This window comes from Brassica rapa, chromosome A09 (assembly GCF_000309985.2).
Source record: "Brassica rapa cultivar Chiifu-401-42 chromosome A09, CAAS_Brap_v3.01, whole genome shotgun sequence".
Taxonomy (NCBI): domain Eukaryota; kingdom Viridiplantae; phylum Streptophyta; class Magnoliopsida; order Brassicales; family Brassicaceae; genus Brassica; species Brassica rapa.
In genome coordinates, this window is record NC_024803.2 from 20,095,831 (window position 1) to 20,114,510 (window position 18,680).

General features: G+C 40.7%; 1 protein-coding gene and 1 non-coding gene across 2 annotated transcripts; both read left to right on the plus strand.

Annotated features, from left to right (window-relative positions):
• Positions 1-6,026: 6,026 nt before the first annotated feature.
• LOC117125747 lies at positions 6,027-7,156 on the plus strand. Its single transcript, XM_033278397.1, has 3 exons — positions 6,027-6,612; positions 6,922-6,982; positions 7,087-7,156. The coding sequence occupies exons 1-3, from the start codon at positions 6,027-6,029 to the stop codon at positions 7,154-7,156; spliced, it is 717 nt and encodes a 238-aa protein (XP_033134288.1).
• Positions 7,157-11,242: 4,086 nt separating this feature from the next.
• LOC117128716 lies at positions 11,243-11,349 on the plus strand. The gene has a single exon (XR_004452110.1). It is a non-coding gene; the product is annotated as a small nucleolar RNA R71 (small nucleolar RNA).
• The last annotated feature ends 7,331 nt before the right edge of the window (positions 11,350-18,680 follow it).

Here is an 18,680-nt window from a genome sequence, read left to right on the forward strand (position 1 = left end):
TACAAATCTTATACATAAGATATATCAAAATGACTTTGCAAGGATAATAAAACTACTACTGGCTAATGCTGTTCCTTCCCGTCCTAGAGTAAGGTCTCCCGTCTACTAGTTACCTGCATCACAAATGAGTCATGAGTAACTAGTTTACTCAGTGAGCCTAGTCCCGCACCCCAACATATATTAGTAATATCTCGAGCAATCAACTCCATTTGTATGCAGTGGAAATATATCCCATAACTAATAAAAATGCATATATGAGGCATATAGTTTCACCGATGTGAATCTTATCTTAGACATAACCTCCACGATACCCGCCATTCACTCATACTTATAATATATATATATATATATATATATATACTAAACCCGTAAAACCACCAAGGCTAACCGAGCCTAGAGGGGAAATAAATATAACCATCATCTCTATTAGATATTCAAAGATTGAACATCTAACGCTGCATGCAGTTACATGGCCTCCAGGGTGCGACCCCATCATCGTGTCTTCGTATCTTTGTTCCATATCGCAGGAACAATTCACGGTAATGCGGGATCTTTTGGGAGACTGAGTATATAATAAGACCTCACATGATTTATACTTATATATTTAATACTATACATATCTGTTAGTACTTGAGAACAAGTACTAAGGTTTTGAATAAACCTCTATGATCGTTCATAAATATTTATTAGTGTTTACACTAAGTAAACACCTCGCCAATTCAAAATTGATCAAGAGACAAAGCCTATCAATCATCTACATTCAATATTGATCAACCATCTATCTAGACTCACCTTCTAGTCCTTGAGATTGGCTAAGATAGACTAGACACGAGCTCAAGCTAATCATACTCCACTTCCGATACACTTGAGATTCAGAACGATCATAATTATCTGACTTATCCGACCACTCTCCTTGATATCTGAATTCAAACCAAGTGACTGAGCGGCTACAAGGAGTGACTGGACCGATCTAGCAAAACTCCACAACCAACTAGACAGAAAACGGTTCTACTTGATGAACCAGTCTTATCCTTCAACATTACTCGACCACTGACAAGAACAACTGGTGGCCATATGAACTCAGATGATTCTCTTCTTCAAGCTTAGCTCACAGCTGGACTTTTTATCTTCCACACATCATCAGACTGAACTAAGGTGATGAAGAAAAATCATCCAAGGAGTTTTCTGAATTTTCTCTTATTTTTTCTCAGATTTTTATTTAAATCTTTCTTACTGATTTTCTCTGAATATTTTTTCTGCTTTCTTGTGGTTATGGACGACCAAGCAGGTGGGGAAAGGGTTAAAATAGGTTCTGACCTTACTTCACCTGAGGGTTTTACTCAGGACAAAGCTAAGTTGTGCAAGGACAGGTGGTGACCAGCTTCATCACTCTAAGCAGCCAAGCAGCTCTCCTTTCCTTCACATTAAGAAAGCTGCAAGCAGCTGGTGACAATCATGTGACTGAATTAATTAGCAAGCACAACAAGCAGCTTGTGACTTGCATGTGCCCATTACTACATAAGCAAGCAAGCAGGAAGGTGCATGACATGTGACTTGATAAGTAAACAACCATGCTGGCTTAGGAGGTTATGGATTAGACGGGTCAAGATTATTAAGGAAGCTGGTTGATAATTCTGAATAATATTTCGACCAAATATTCCTTGTCCTTTGGCTCTTGGAAAATCTCGTTCAGCTTAATAAAAATTCGACCAAAATATATATAAGACTCGACCAAACTATCAAGGGAAGGTCTTTCGACCACAAGACAGTCCCGTCGAGGCATTAATTTATCGGTTCGGTTTTTATTTAAATTCTGATCGATCAATCTTCAAACTGATCTTAACAAATTTTCTCGACCAAAATTCTATCTGCTCGTGAGCGTTATTACATACATGGTTAACTCTTTGTAGAGCCCTCCGTTTGGAAGTAGGCCTCTCTTGAAAGCAGAGATTGCGGTAGGGATGCTGCATTCAGGGACCGATACCTTCTCTTGATTGAAACGGGCTATGTAGTCCCGCAGGGGTTCTACTCGATGCTGGAGGATCTCGTAGAGACCGTCTGAAGTCTTCTCCAGGCTCCTGCTACTTGCGAATTGTTCTACGAACTTGTCGCTCAGCCCGGCAAAGGAAGAGATGGACCTGGTAGGGAGATTGATATACCATTGCAAGGCGGGTCCAATTAGAGTGGAGCCGAACCCTTTACACGTGGTAGCTTCACGGGACTCCTTGGGGAGCGCAACCGCTAAAATCCTCTGTTTATATTGTGCGATCGTTGGGGTCTTCGGTGCTATCGTACATGGGATGGAGAATTTCCGAGGCATCTCGACTGACGCGATCTCCTCCGCGAAGGGAGTATCTGTGTACGAGTCTGGGTTGCTCCTCTGGATTGGGGGAGCTACTCCCCGTAAACGTTCCACCATGGATTGCATGGCGTCGAACCTCTTGGAAAACATCTGCTCCAGATAGGCGGTTATGGAAGACTCGGCTGCCGTCTTTTTGGGTTCTCCTTTCTCGGGTTCAGGTTCGGAATCAATTTCCTCTAGGTCGTGGATCTGGTGATCCTTGATCCCTTCTCGTGTTGCCCCGGCCGCTCCGGATGCAGGAGTCGCGTTAGGGGTGCCTTCTCCGGTGTTGGGAGTGTTCAGGCTTCCCATTGGTCGAACCCGAGTATTGAAGCGACGCTTCTTGTTGCTCGACGTGTTGGGATCTTTGTTCTGGTTTCGGAGTGCAGCGTTCTCCGTCTGTAGTTGGTTGAGTTTCTCGGCGCTTAACTCCAGCTGTTTGGAGTGTTCACCAAGTTTTTCCTACAGGCTCTGAACATCGGAGGAAAGCTCTGGATTTTTGGTTGTTTCCCGAGTGTGCAAGTTGGTTACTTGGCTCTGCAGTCCGTCGATCTGTCGTTGAAGCTCGGCTTCTCTTGGGGCAAATTCTGATGCATTGTCTTGCTTATCCACCGCCATCGTCACGTAGCTTTGATTACTCCCCTCCTTCTAGCGCCAAACTGTTAGTGGATTTTTGTGTAGGCTCTTCTAGAGTACCACAGAACGATGGATAAGCTGGTAAACCAAATGAGTTTGTATGTATTTCATGAGGATTTGAGGGAATAATGAGAATATGGGCTTGAAGAGACGTATTATTGATCAGACAAACACGAACAAGAGAGGTTACAATGATCTTTTAATAAACCCTAGTTGTAGCTGTCTAATTCTAGTCTCTAAGCCTTTGAGAATTCGATCCCTTCCTTGAGGGCTGTTGTCGCTCTTATATAGTCGTCTAGAAGTCGGTTTCATTAGGTCAAACTCTTCCATTTTCGGAAATATGGAAGGTTGTCCTTGTTGGAAGTTTTCCATTTCTTGGAAGGGAGTAAGATCCAGGGATCGAGCCCAGGGTTCCCACTGGTGGGGACCCGAGGAACCCATTTACTAGGGATCCGGGGATCCGAGTCCTGCCTGGAGACTGGGGGAAATAATACCGGGATATTTTTCCCCAACACTTAGGGTTTTCCCCAGCAGCAGGAGATCTAGACATGATCATGAAGGGCGTAGGTATCAAAGAGATGAGCTTGCTGGAGTTAAGATCAAGATACCTTCTTTCCATGGCAAGGCCGATCCTGATGCTTATCTCCAGTGGGAGAAAAAGATTGATCTAGTCTTCAATTGTCAGCACTACACAGAATGTAAGAAGATTCAAATTGCTGCTAATGAGTTCTATGATTATGCTTTAAGCTGGTGGGATCAGCTAGTCACAAATAAGAGGCGCAATGGGGAATATCCTGTTGAGACTTGGGCAGAGATGAAGGCTCTTATGTGCAAGAGGTTTGTGCCTAGCCATTACCACCGAGATCTCCATCAGAGGCTAAGAAAACTCACTCAAGGCTCACGGAATGTAGAAGAGTATTTTCAAGAGATGGAGTTGTTGATGCTGAGAGCCTGCATATCTGATATACCTTGGATTTGACCCGTTTTCATCCATGGTATACAGGTGTTTTACTATATATATATATCTATGTTTTCTACTCTTCTAGGTATGTTTTCAGGTTCAGGTGCATTTCAGAGTAAAGCTCTGACTTTGGAGCATTTTGGAGCTTAAAGGACATTTCATCCGAGCTGACCATGTAGAGGTCGACGAGAGGAAGAACAATCGATTGATGCACATCCAGTGCTGTCAATCGACACCATGAGATGCCTCGACAAATGAAGATTAATATCGATCGATGTACACAAGTACCATCTATCGATGTCGAGACATTGGACATGCGACATTTTGGATCCAGCGGACTTGAAGCCCAATCCAAGCCAAATTACAAAAATGCCCTGACGAGTTTTTAACCTAGTAGATTATATACTGCCTAAGTGTTTTGACGGCAGAGAGAGCTTTTTGTTACAGTTTTACTTTGAGAGAGATAGAGAGTTTTGGAGAGAAGATCACTCGTGATTGGAACTCCTTGTTTACATTTCTTTTCATCAATGCTATGAATTTCCATTTCTTCATTGTCATGAATTGTTTTGCTATGTCTGAGTAGTTCATTTATTATATCCAGGGTTCAGATAGGTTTGTGGGATTAACCCCAAACTATAGATCTGCCTTGTTGTGATATTCATGATAGATTTATATTCATTGCTTGTTTTAGCCTTGCTAACTAGAACATGATCATAGGATTGCATACTCAAGCACCCTTGTTATCCCATCCTGACATCTATCTATCATAATAGGACTGCTAGAGAGGGCTAACTGCCAGTTTAGTATCTTAATAGGGCATATCATACTCGCGCATAGGCCTGGCTAGAACCCGTCGATCGATGTCCTCAACTGACTATCGGTCGACGTAGGTAAATGTGTATCGGTCGACGTCCCTATAGGACCATCGATCGACACTCTTTCGTTGTCAACATACTAACCGTTGAGACATGAGATCTAGCTTGTTAACCAGTGAAACATGCGACAGCTGATCACTGAGTTAAGTGGTTGAGCTCTAACATATCATGCATGCAACAAATAGGCATCTATAGATATTATAATCTCCAACACCTGAATAGTGGCCATGCGTCTAATATCATTTCCAACCAAGTTACATTTACTATTTACTTCGCTTGTTACTATTGCTTCATTTAAACATTTATAACTTTTAGAATTAATAAACACTAGATTTAATTGTTCCCTAGCTCCTTGTGGATTTGATCCCAAAGTACTACATCTGAACCTCTTTTGATGAAAGTAACACTCCTTATGGTAATTTGAGTGGTATCAATATCTGAGGATAGAGAAGCTACTATGGCATGATTTCTTGGAGGACTTAACAGTGAGATACAAGACAGTGTGGAGATGCAGCACTACATGGAAATGGATGAGATGCTACACAGAGCTATTTTAGTGGAGCAACAACTCAAAAGGAAAGGGCATCTCGATCTAGTTATGGAACTAAATATCAAGGAACTAAGGAGGACAAACCGAGTTATCAGAAGGAGAGGAAGCCATATCAGAAAGAGGAGACCAAGCTTGTTAGTAGCTACAACAAAGACAAGGGAAAAACCGAAGCCACTAGTACAAGAGCTAGAGATTTGAAGTGTTTCAAGTGTAATGGGCGAGGGCATTATGCGAATGAGTGTACTAACAAGAGGATCATGATTGTTCTTGAGAATGGAGAATATGAATCTGAAGATTATGCATCTGGAACTGATCATGAGGAATCTGAAGGAGAATGTGAAGAAGAACCGGTAAAAGGGAGGCTGTTGGTGGCAAGAACACTTCTGAATCTACAATCCAAGACCGAAGAGCTCGAGCAGCGTGAGAATTTGTTCTATACAAGGTGTCATGTTCAAGGAAAAGTCTGTAGTCTCATTGTGGATGGAGGAAGCTGTGTAAATATTGCTAGTGGTAAAGTAGCTAGGATTAAAAGTGCAGAAACATCCATGGCCATATCAGTTGCAATGGCTTAATGAAGAAGGCAAGACGTAGGTATCTACTCAAGTCTTGATACCTATTTCTATTGGGAGATACGGGGACGAGGTTCTCTGTGATGTATTACCAATGGAAGCGAGCCACATCTTGCTTGGGAGGCCATGGCAATTTGATAGACGTGTAACCCATGATGGCTTAACCAACAAGCCTTCTTTTGAGTGCAAGGGAAAAAGAACTATCCTGGTTCCTCTGACTCCTAAAGAAGTGCATCAAGATCAACTTCAGCTTCAAAAGAAGAAAGAAATCGACCTCAAGCCAGAGCAAAACAAGCAACACAACTTCTATGCCAAAACCGGTGATATTAAAAGATCTCTTTACTCTAATCAATCAGTTCTCTTATTTGTTTTTAAAGAAACTCTTTTGAATCTAACTGATTGTACACCGGTGTATCCGAGTGAGATGGCTACTCTTTTGCAGGAATATAAAGATGTATTTCCGGAAGACAACCCCATTGGTTTGCCACCCACTCGTGGAATTAAGCATCAGACTGACTTTGTACCAGGATCTGCTCTTCCTAATCGACCAGCATACAGGACCAATCCAGTTGAGACCAAGGAACTCCAAAGACAAGTTGAGGAACTGATGGAGAAAGGTCACATACGAGAGAGCATGAGCCCATGTGCTGTACTCGTTCTTCTTGTGCCTAAGAAAGATGGTAGCTGGTGCATGTGTGTTGATTGTAGAGCAATCAACAACATAACAGTGAAGTATCGCCACCCTATTCCTAGATTAGATGATATGCTTGATGAATTGCATGGCTCTAGCATCTTTTCTAAAATTGATTTAAAGAGTGGATATCATCAAATTAGAATGAAAGAGGGAGATGAGTGGAAAACTGCTTTTAAAAATAAGAATGGCTTGTATGAGTGGTTAGTTATGCCATTTGGATTAACCAATGCTCCTAGTACTTTCATGAGATTGATGAATCATGTGCTTAGATCATTCATAGGATTGTTTGTGGTAGTATATTTTGATGATATCCTTGTTTACAACAAATGTCTAGAAGAGCATATAGATCATCTTAGGTATGTTCTTGATGTTTTGAGAAAAGAAAAGCTTTAATCTAACCTTAAGAAATGTACTTTTTGTACGGATAACTTGGTCTTCCTAGGCTTTGTTGTGAGTGTAGATTGAGTAAAGGTGGATCAAGAAAAGGTGAGGGCAATTCAAGAATGGCCAAGTCCTCAGACAGTAAGTGAAGTGAGGAGCTTCCATGGACTTGATGGCTTCTATAGGCGGTTTGTAAGAGACTTCAGTACCATAGCAGCTCCCTTGACTGAGGTGATCAAGAAATAAGTTAGATTCAAGTGGGGAGAAGCACAAGAAACTGCTTTACAGTGCCTTAAAGAGAAGCTTAATCATGCCCCTCTTCTTATACTTCCAGATTTTAATAAAACTTTTGAGATTGAATGTGATGCCTCTGGTATAGGAGTGGGTGCTGTATTTATGCAGGAAAAGAGACCCATAGCTTACTTTAGTGAGAAGCTTGGAGGCGCCACTCTCAACTATGCAACTTATGATAAAGAGTTGTATGCCTTGGTGAGAGCTTTGCAAACTTCGCAGCACTACTTATGGCCCAAGAAGTTTGTGATACACACGGATCATGAGTCTCTCAAGTACTTGAAAGGACAAAACAAGCTCAGCAAGAGACACGCAAGATGGGTAGGATTCATAGAAACATTTCCTTATGTCATCAAGTACAAACAAGGTAAAGAAAATATAGTTGCTGATGCACTATCTCGAAGGTATATCCTCTTAACTACTATTGATGCTAAGTTGTTAGGCTTTGAACAACTTAAGGAAATGTATGAATCTGATCTTGATTTTAAAGAAGCATACAATTTGTGTTAAAACGTTGCTACTGGACATTACTTTAGACATGAAGATTACTTTTCTACGATAATCGTTTGTGTGTGCCTCACTGTTCTTTGAGAGATTTGTTTGTCAGGGAATCCCATGGAGGAAGTCTTATGGGACATTTTGGTGTAGCCTAGACTCTTAAAGTTTTGCAGGATCATTTCTTTTGGCCACACATGAGAAGAGATGTGGAAAGAATCTGTGAAAGGTATGCAACTTGCAAGCAAGCTAAGGCCAAATTCCAAACTCACGGTTTGTATACTCCTTTGCCCATTCCTTATCATCCTTGGAATGTGATACCACTAAAATTACCCTAAGGAGTGTTACTCTCATCAAAAGAGGTTCAGATGTAGTACTTAAGGATCGAATCCACAAGGAGCTAGGGAACAATTAAATCTAGTGTTTATTAATTCTAAGAGTTGTAAATGTTTAAATGAAATAGCAATAGTAACAAGCAAAGTAAATAGTAAATGTAACTTGGTTGGAAATTATATTAGACGCAGAGCCACTGTTCAGGTGTTTGAGATTATAATATCTATAGATGCCTATTTGTTGCATACATGATATGTTAGAGCTCAACCGCTTAACTCAGTGATCAGCTGTCGCATGTTTCACTGGTTAACAAGCTAGATCTCGTGTCTCAACGGTTAGTATGTTGACACGAAAGAGTATCGATCGATGGTCCTATAGGGACATCGACCGATACACCTTTACCATCGTCGACCGATAGTCAGTTGAGGACATCGATCGACGGGTTCTAGCCAGGCCTATGCGCGAGTATGATATGCCCTATTAAGATACTAAATTGGCAGTTAGCCCTCTCTAGCAGTCCTAATATGATAGATAGATGTCAGGATGGAATAACAAGGGTGCTTGAGTATGCAATCCTATAATCATGTTCTAGTTAGCAAGGCTATAACAAGCAATGAATACAAATCTATCATGAATATCACAACAAGGCAGATCTATAGTTTGGGGCTAATCCCACAAACCTATCTGAACCCTGGATCTAATAAATGAACTACTCAGACATAGCAAAGCAATTCATGACAATGAAGAAATAGAAATTCATAGCATAGATGAAAAGAAATGAAAACAAGGAGTTCCAATCACGAGTGATCTTCTCTCCAAAACTCTCTCTCTCTCTCAAAGTAAAACTGTAACAAAAAGCTCTCGCTGCCGTCAAAACACTTAGGCAGTATATAATCTACTAGGTTAAAAACTCGTCAGGGCATTTTCGTAATTTGGCTTGGACTTAGGCTTCAAGTCCGCTGGATCCAAAATGTCACATGTCCAATGTCTTGACATCGATCGATGGTACTTGTGTACATCGATCGATATTAATGATCATTTGTCGAGGCATCTCATGGTGTCGAAAACAGCACTGGATGTGCATCGATCGATTGTTCTTCCTCTCGTCGACCTCTACGTGGTCAGCTCGGATGAAATGTCCTTTAAGCTCCAAAATGCTCCAAAGTCATAGCTTTACTCCGAAATGCACCTGAACCTGAAAACATACCTAGAATAGTAGAAAACATAATTAATAATTTCTCTCTTAGGTCAGATAGGGTCGTAGTGGATGTTGGGGTCTATCAGCGTCAGATACAATTTGTTTTTGTTCATGTCACATACAGCTCCAACTGTAGCTAGGAAAGATCTTCCAAGCAGAAGTGAAGAGTTCCAGTTAAGCTTGATGTCCAGTACATAAAAATCTACCGGGACAAGGGCATTACCAATCTGTACCTCCAGATCTCTTATGATACCTTCTGATCGTTTTTCTGAAAGATCCACGAAGGTGAAGGATTCTGTTGAAGGTTCGATGGTCAAACCAAGATGGTCTGCCATGATCCTAGGGAGGATACTAACTGATGCTCATGTGTCACACATTGAATGGGAAAATTCAACACCCTTGACTTCGCATGGTATTGCAAACTTCCCAGGATCACTCTTCTTCGACAATGTGATCATGTGTCTCATCTTCTCTCTTACTTGATGAAACATTATCCTAATGTCCTCCTCAGTTACCTTTGTTTCTCTGAAGAACATCCACAACCGGTGTGTGAAGTAAGCTTCATCAAAAGGTTTTTCGATTGGGATTCTGAGGATTCTTTTAGTGAAACCATCCATCTCCTTATCGTTAGCTTCCCTCTTGAGGTTCTTTGGAATTTTCTCCTTTCTTTTCCTTAACCTTCTCCCTTCAGTTTCCTGATCTTTTTGAACTGGTTCTGGTTAACTATTTAAAGGGTTGGGTTTTGGTTTGGGTGGGCTAGCTAATGGTTTAGGTGGTGGTTTGAGTGCGTTGATATAGTCATTATCGATTGAGGGTAACCGCACTCGGTATGTCAGAGGTGCATGTCGATCGATGGGAGGTGTGTTGTGAAAATCGACGTCGGACTCACTCTGTCGATCGATGGTTTGCTCAACCGATCAATCGATTTTATCATAGAAATGGGAGGGTGGGTAAGGATGCTTAGCTGCGAATTCCTCACGAGTTAGAATTCGAACTGCATTGCATTCAGTCGATTTAGCGGACGACGTCGATGGATGACTAGAGTAATTCATCCATCAATCTTTGTCATGGTCTGTCGATCGATGCGAGTTAATCGACATCGGTCGACACCATTGGGATCCGCCGAGACTCATGGAGCTTTCGATTTCGAAGTCTCCTTCCTCAAGCTTTTCATGTCTCACCACTTGCCAGAAATCATCATCTATGATGGCATTTACGTGATGTTTTCCTTTGTCAGCTCCTACCTCTCTAGCGAAAGCTTCTTGCCTCTTTATAGTTTCGCCAGAATCACTTGCGTTTCAAGTTTTCTCACCTGAGTCCCTAAGGTCTCGATTTTGGTGTTCAGATTTTTGTAGGCGGAGTCTATTTAACCGTTGAAATCCACGGTGATTTGTTGTTGTCCAAACAGTACTCGATCAAGCATTTCTTCGATCTTGCTTTCCTGAGTTTGGGGTGGTGGATTCTGGTAGTAGGAGTTCGAGTAGCTTTTGCTGTTGTTGAAGGGTTTTGAAATTGTGAACTCTGGTTACTTATTTGACCATTTCCAAAGAAGTTTCTGTTTCCGCCATGGTTTCCAAATTTCTGGAATCCGGTACCTCCGATGTAGTTCAAATTTTCTTCTCCTTCTGTTTCTGCTACTTCTTATTCAGCTAAACAGACTTGCTTCCTGAGAAGCTCGTGCACCACATCTAACTTAGCTCTTACTTCGTCCATCTGTTCCTTCTTGATAGAGGCTACAGACTTCTTCCGTTCAGAGTAAGTATTTTTGGTGCTGCTGCTGTTAGCAAGGTTTTCGATAAGTCTTACAGCTTCTAACGGATTCCAAGTAGTGAAGTTTCCTTCACTCGCCGTATCAAGAGCCATTTGATACTGTAAGGCGAGACCTCGGAAGAAAGTGCTTAGCAGCTGCACTTCTTTAAATCCGTGGTGTGGACAGTCTCACTGGAAGAACCTAAATCTAATCCTAGCATCTTTGAAGGACTCTCCAGCCTCTTGCGAGAATGTGGAAATTTTGTTTCGAAGTTCTTCAGCGCGCGCCTTATCGAAGAAGTTTCGTAAGAAAGCATTCTTGATGTCGGCCCAGGATGTTAAGGATCATGTGGGTAGCTGCCTAAGCCAGTGCATCGCTTCTCCATTCAGCGTGCATCTGAAGAGCTTGCACAACAGGTAATCTTCGGGGACTCCTTCCATCCGAATAGCAGCGATTAAATCCTCAAACCGTTCACGATGGTCCATAGGATGCTCGTGCGGTAACCCTGAGTAGGGTATCTGCGACACGAGAGTGTAGTATTGAGGCTTCAGCTCAAAAGTCTACTTCTGGATCTCTGGAAGTCGAATAGCAGAGCTGTTGGAATAGTATTCATCTGGGCGATTGTAGTCGGCCAGTGGTCGGCCAGTGGTTTCGATCGAGCGTCCTCGTCTATAGGTTGAGCAGCTCCTGTAGCATCAGCATCAGGGATTACAGTCCCCTGAGCGTCTATTTTCTGACCTGTTTACGCAGATGACCGTCCTGGTCATACATGTTTCCGTTCTCGTCCTGTGTTAGAATAACAACGTTTACCATTTTTGACGACACAGTATCGATCGACGTACGCGGTGTAATATCGATCGTTGTCGAACGATTAGGATCGATCGACGATGAAGGTCTGGTGTCGGTCGACGGTTGGTTGTGAGTATCGATCGACGACGAAGTTGTTGCGTCGAGCGATGTGGAACGTTGACCTCTATGGATGGTGCATTCCAAGTGAGCAGGATCGTCTGAGAATAACAAGTCTTTCTCCTTGTTGCTTCTGGTACCGCTGGGCATGCACCTGAAAAGACAAGAAAAAGATTATGTTAGAAAGGGGGTAAAGAAGAGAATAAGAATCAATAAAACTAAATCTAATGGCGATCAAGGCTCCCCGGCAACGGCGCCAAATTTAATACAACTCAAATTACCCTAAGGAGTGTTACTCTCATCAAAAGAGGTTTAGATGTAGTACTTAGGGATCAAATCCACAAGGAGCTAGGGAACAATTAAATCTAGTGTTTATTAATTCTAAGAGTTGTAAATGTTTAAATGAAATAGCAATAGTAACAAGCGAAGTAAATAGTAAATGTAACTTGGTTGGAAATGATATTAGACGCAGGGCCACTATTCAGGTGTTGGAGATTATAATATCTATAGATGCCTATTTGTTGCATGCATGATATGTTAGAGCTCAACCGCTTAACTCAGTGATCAGCTGTCGCATGTTTCACTGGTTAACAAGCTAGATCTCGTGTCTCAACGGTTAGTATGTTGACAACGAAAGAGTGTCGATCGATGGTCCTATAGGGACGTCGACCGATACACCTTTACCTACGTCGACCGATAGTCAGTTGAGGACATCGATCAACGGGTTCTAGCCAGGCCTATGCGCGAGTATGATATGCCCTATTAAGATACTAAATTGGCGGTTAGACCTCTCTAGCAGTCCTAATATGATATATAGATGTCAGGATGGAATAACAAGGGTGCTTGAGTATGCAATCCTATAATCATGTTCTAGTTAGCAAGGCTATAACAAGCAATGAATACAAATCTATCATGAATATCACAACAAGGCAGATCTATAGTTTGGGGCTAATCCCACAAACCTATCTGAACCCTGGATCAAATAAATGAACTACTCAGACATAGCAAAGCAATTCATGACAATGAAGAAATGGAAATTCATAGCATAGATGAAAAGAAATGAAAACAAGGAGTTCCAATCACGAGTGATCTTCTCTCCAAAACTCTCTCTCTCTCTCTCTCAAAGTAAAACTGTAACAAAAAAGCTCTCTCTGCCGTCAAAACACTTGGGCAGTATATAATCTACTAGGTTAAAAACTCGTCATGGCATTTTAGTAATTTGGCTTGGACTTGGGCTTCAAGTCCGCTGGATCCAAAATGTCGCATGTCCAATGTCTCGACATCGATCGATGGTACTTGTGTACATCGATCGATATTAATATTCATTTGTCGAGGCATCTCATGGTGTCGATCGACAGCACTGGATGTGCGTCGATCGATTGTTCTTCCTCTCGTCGACCTCTACATGGTCAGCTCGGATGAAATGTCCTTTAAGCTCCAAAATGCTCCAAAGTCATAGCTTTACTCCGAAATGCACCTGAAACTAAAAACATACCTAGAAGAGTAGAAAACATAGATATATATATAGTAAAACACCTATATACCATGGATGTAAACGGGTCAAATCCAAGGTATATCAGAATGACGTTTCTATGGACTTCATTGTTGGATTGCCTAGAACTAGAACCGGAAAGGATTCCATCTTTGTTGTTGTTGACAGGTTCTCTAAAATGGAACATTTCTTAGCTTGGCATAAGACTAATGATGCATTGCACATTGCTAATTTGTTCTTTAAAGAGGTTGTATGCTTGCATGGAATGCCTAAGACTATAGTTTCAGATAGAGATACTAAGTTTCTTAGTTATTTTTGGAAAACTCTATGGTCTAAACTTGGAACAAATTTGTTATTTTCTACTACTTGTCATCCTCAAACTGATGTACAGACTGAAGTAGTTAATAGAACTCTAGGAACTATCTTGCGTGCATTCATTAAAAAGAATTTGAAATCTTGGGAAGACTATCTGACTCATTGTGAATTTGCATATAACCATGCTATGCATTATGCTTCTAAGTTTTCCCCATTCGAAATTGTTTATGGGTTCAATCCCACCTCACCTTTGGATCTACTACTTTTACCTGAGTGTGAAAGATTTAGTATGGATGGCAAAGAGAAGGCCGAAATGGTGCAACAGATACATGAACAGGCTAGGCGCAATCTTGAGAAGAAAACTGAGCAATGTGACAAGTATGCTATCAAGAATAGGTGTGAGATGGTGTTTAAATTTGGAGATAAAGTATGGATTCACATTAGGAAGGAGAGATTTCCAAATGAAAGGAAATCCAAGCTGATGCCGCGTATTGATAGTCCTTTTGAAGTCATAAGGAAGATCAGCAAAAATGCATACAAGCTGGACTTGCAAGGTAAGTATGAGATAAGTAATAGCTTCAATGTTACTGACTTGATCCCTTTTATTGCAGATGAACCAGATTTGAGGACAAATCCTTTTCAAGGGGGAGCGGATGATGTGATCATGGAAAAGATTTCTGATGAAGACAAGGAGATCAAAGACAATCCAGCTGATGAGGATGCCTTAGCTATTCCAGATGAGCCTATGAATTGTTCCAGAACCAAGAGACTTAACGAGACCATTGGAGCATTGCTTATGAAGGCATCGAAGGAAGAAGAATGTCTTGGTAGAAGCTTGATCAACCAAGACACACTTATCACCATTCAAGCTACTTCCCCATTCAAACCCTTGATTGGTTTTGTCCCACTGGATTTTCTAATCAAGGTTTTTAATGAGGCCACAAGTTCACTTTCACATCTCCAAGATGAGGTATCTTGGATGCATCTCGGCCTAGGCAACTTGGACTGACTTCATAATCTATCTTATGTTATGTTTTTAGTCTAAGTGTTATGTCTTTATTTCAAAACCGTGTGGAGCCTTTCTCTTTATGTTTCTTTATGTTTTCGAGACCTTGTGCATGTACAAGGATCTCTCTACTTAAGTGTTTCGAAAACTCTCATTCTAAGCTAAGTTATCTTTTGTTTTAAAACTCTTTTGTCTTCTTTCTTGCTTGGCGAGTTGTTGAAGTGTCTAGTGTGCAATATCCAGTGTTAAGGGCCTTAGTTTTGTGTGTCATATCCGATCTATTTCCTAGGATTATCAAGGCGCCTTTCCGCAGCCTCTTGTGTCACCAATCGATTCACAAACCTTGATAAACTTGAGTCTTTGATTCGTTTATGCAAGGATCTATCCAAATCCATCCAGAGAAGCATCCTAGGAGCTCAGTAAAACCATAATTCAACCATTGAAGAACCCTAAATCTAACTAAATAACTACTCAGACATATTCATAAGAAGCATTATGATGGTCTGAATAATATTGCAATAGAATAATAATAAAAAGATAAAGTAGAGTAAAAAACAAAGGGAGTTCAAGATCTTTCCACTCTAAAGGTGTTCAGATCTCTCTCTCCACTCCTAAAGTTTCTCTCTCTCTAGAATAATATGAAGCATAGCCGTCAACAATGGCTTAGAAACAGTAAAATATGGTTTCAGGTCGTCAAGGACTATTCTGGTAATATGTGGTGATTTTTGGGCCTAAATTGGTCACAAAATAGGTGCGGCCAGTCTTCTGGGATCACTGTCGATCGACACCATGGTTGCACCGTCGATCGATGTTCCTTCGTCTCCTCGACAGTTTCCTGTCGCGAGGCAGACTGGCCACTTTTTAGTAAAATAGTCATAACGTCTGATCTAACCATTGGATTGACCTCAAACCGGTGGCATTGGAAAGATGTGGCGCAATACCACTGTAGAAAGATCTCCATCTGTAGCTAAACATTTGACGCGTCTGTGCTGTTCTGCACCTTAAAAAGCTCCATAGTCACCAAAGTTCTCCATAACGTATATGAACCTGAAAATACTAAAAAAAAGATTCCAAACATATATAATAGACACTAAAAATGTTATATACCATGGTCGAAATGTGGTAAAATCCATGGTATATCAGCAGGTTTATCCACTTATCGCCCATGGCATATTCAAAAACGCCAGAAGGTTTTCGACGAGATACTCATTTGTTTTCGTATAAAATATGATACGGAGACCCAGATCTGAAAAATACGGATCACCGAACAAAAACCGCAAGACATGCTTAAGCCTAAACGCAGAAAGGAAAGTAAAGAAATCTAGGAAGAATCTATATCCTTACTATCTGTAAGGGGTGGACACACACGAGAAGAGGAAGAGGAAATGAGTAAGGAACGTAGTAAGAAATAAAAACGCTTTGGAGAAAGCCATAAACTTTAGAAAACATAGGATCTAGGTGGATAGCCTAGTAAACTAAGTCTTAGGCGATTTTCTCGATCTATTGTTCCTTAATTGTTCAGTTAGATCTTGCTAACCGATCTAAACTCCCGCAAAACCGAGAAATGATCCCTACGTGTACTCAGCACGCTTCTTAAACCAAGAAAGAACTAGAGACACGAACCTCGTTTTAAAATCAATTTGTTCCAAACAATTTTCTTAAAAACCGACATATTCCAAGTCGTCAACCTAAAAACCACCAAGTCACAATCCTAGCATCGTCTTTAAACCGACCCTGATTTTCGATCAACCCAATCCTCGAAAGAAAAAACGTATACAACCCTTAGAAATATTGGTTCAACCGTTTTCTTTCGTAAAAAAAAAAGAGGGAGTAGGTACGTATACTATACTTGTATACTCCCATACTTCAAAAACTTTTTGATCTGCGTCAAGAAAACGTTTTTGAAAAGCAACATCTCGCAGCAACAGGCAGAAAAATGAATATGTCATGAGCATCCTCTCAAAAACCTACAAAAACATTCCGCGACTAGATCATAGCAAAATAAACTTCAGCACTCCATGAGTAACTCCAAGCAACTTCCACCAAAGATCTATATCAAAGCAGAAATGTTTCACGAAAAATCTGCGGAAACATCGCTACTTTGACATGTCCGTACACATCACTGATTTACTACCTTCATAAAACCAGTCGACGTTACTTACACGAAAAATCCTTTGTACAATCATATCAAGTCATACGAAGCAACTTTCAAAAATAAACATAACAGTTTTTACGAAGAAGTATTTTTTGTATAGCAAAAACAAAGCTGTATGATCCAACATTGGAGAACCAATCTAAAGTTAATCTCTTCGCACTACGATCTTATAGATCTCTTTATTTACCGATGCGGCTTGCTGGCTTCTGCTGTTCATCCTCCTCGGTCACATCCGAGCAGGCAATCATCCCGCAACTGACTCTGAACGGGTTCGGTATCAAATCTCTTAGGCTTCAGCTTCCTCAGACAGAAACAGAACAAATTTCATACGACTATAGGAAACATTATACGAAACACTCATCTTATAATTTAAAATTAAAGTGGAAAATTGTTTTCTACAACTATCGGCCATCTTAACACGGACAACCCTGGCATACTTGGCATATCAATCTCGACAAACGCTCTTTGTACCTCAGCCAATTACGCCCTCGAGTAAAAGTCCGAACCAGAATTCGGCGTTCCCTTCAAGACAATTCTAAATTAACATGACCTTCATGTTAACACGGAAGTTCCATGGTCTAATCCTTAACCAGCTACATCCTAGGCTATGCGGCTGGACACATCCTCCATGCCAAGCCAAAACATTTGAGCAACCACTGCTCCATCCGATCACTTAACGGCTAAACGACAATCCGCGATTTGCCTAAAAAAACCAAGTGACAATTACGCAAATTAGTATCGTATTACTGATCTCACTCAAATTACCCTAAGGAGTGAATTACTATCTCAAATAAGAGGTTCAGTTGTAGTACTTAAGGATCAAATTCTTAAGGAGCTAGGGAACCTAATAAATCTAATTAATTTGATTAAGCTAGGTTGTTTATTATTAAATGTAAAAGACAAGTTTGTGAGCAAGTTAATTGCTTGATTGTTTGATTGGGAGGTATGGAAGTAGCTAGACTTAGGGCTTTTATTCAGGTAATCAGGATTATAATCTTACAGATGCCTAATAAGTTGTATGCATGATATTATAGAGCTCAACACTTGATAACAAATCTATAGGCTTTCGCTTTCTAGGTTTGTCTATTGACCAATGTCAATCAATGATTCTATAGGAATATCGATCGATACACTGGTTGAAACGTCGACCGAATCGATTGGAATATCGATCGACGCTTTTGGTCAAGCGTTAATGCGCAGGTTGAATATGCTCAATAAGCTTCCTAGATCAGCTCTCGCCTTACTCTAGAAATCGTAGCTCAGTTAGGATGGATTCATGGTGAGATACAAGCTTTCGCTTATGTCTACAACTCATAGGGCAAATTCTCGGTAGCTAATCTAGAAACATGCATTAATGACAATCCTAAAGATGAATATCACAACTTAGCAATCTATAGTTGGGGCTAATCCCTTATAATCTATTGAAACCCTAAATCTAACAAAGATAACTACTCAGACATAGCCAAGAAATTCATAACAACAATTAGGTATAAAACTGCATTAGATTAATAGATAGATATCAATCGAGTTCCAATCACAAATCTATTTGGATCTTGTCTCCAGTATACTAAAAATCCTAGAAAACCTTTGATGTGAAAATCAGTAAAACTAGAAAGCACACTTTGCCTCTAACATGTTGGCAAAGCTTATATAATTAGGTTAAAAGTCGTCAAGGGTAATCTTGTAAATTGGTGAAGACTTGGGCTCTAAATCGGCTGACACCAAAGGGGAT

What these genes read in the sequence shown, in the direction of transcription:
- LOC117125747 (XM_033278397.1), top strand. Translation starts at nt 6,027, where the DNA reads ATGGAAGCGAGCCACATCTTGCTTGGGAGGCCATGGCAATTTGATAGA. An exon ending in TCTTGTGCCTAAGAAAGATG is followed by an intron (nt 6,613 to 6,921) that starts GTAGCTGGTGCA and finishes TGTTTGTGGTAG; the next exon opens with TATATTTTGATGATATCCTT. An exon ending in GAGCATATAGATCATCTTAG is followed by an intron (nt 6,983 to 7,086) that starts GTATGTTCTTGA and finishes TTGTGAGTGTAG; the next exon opens with ATTGAGTAAAGGTGGATCAA.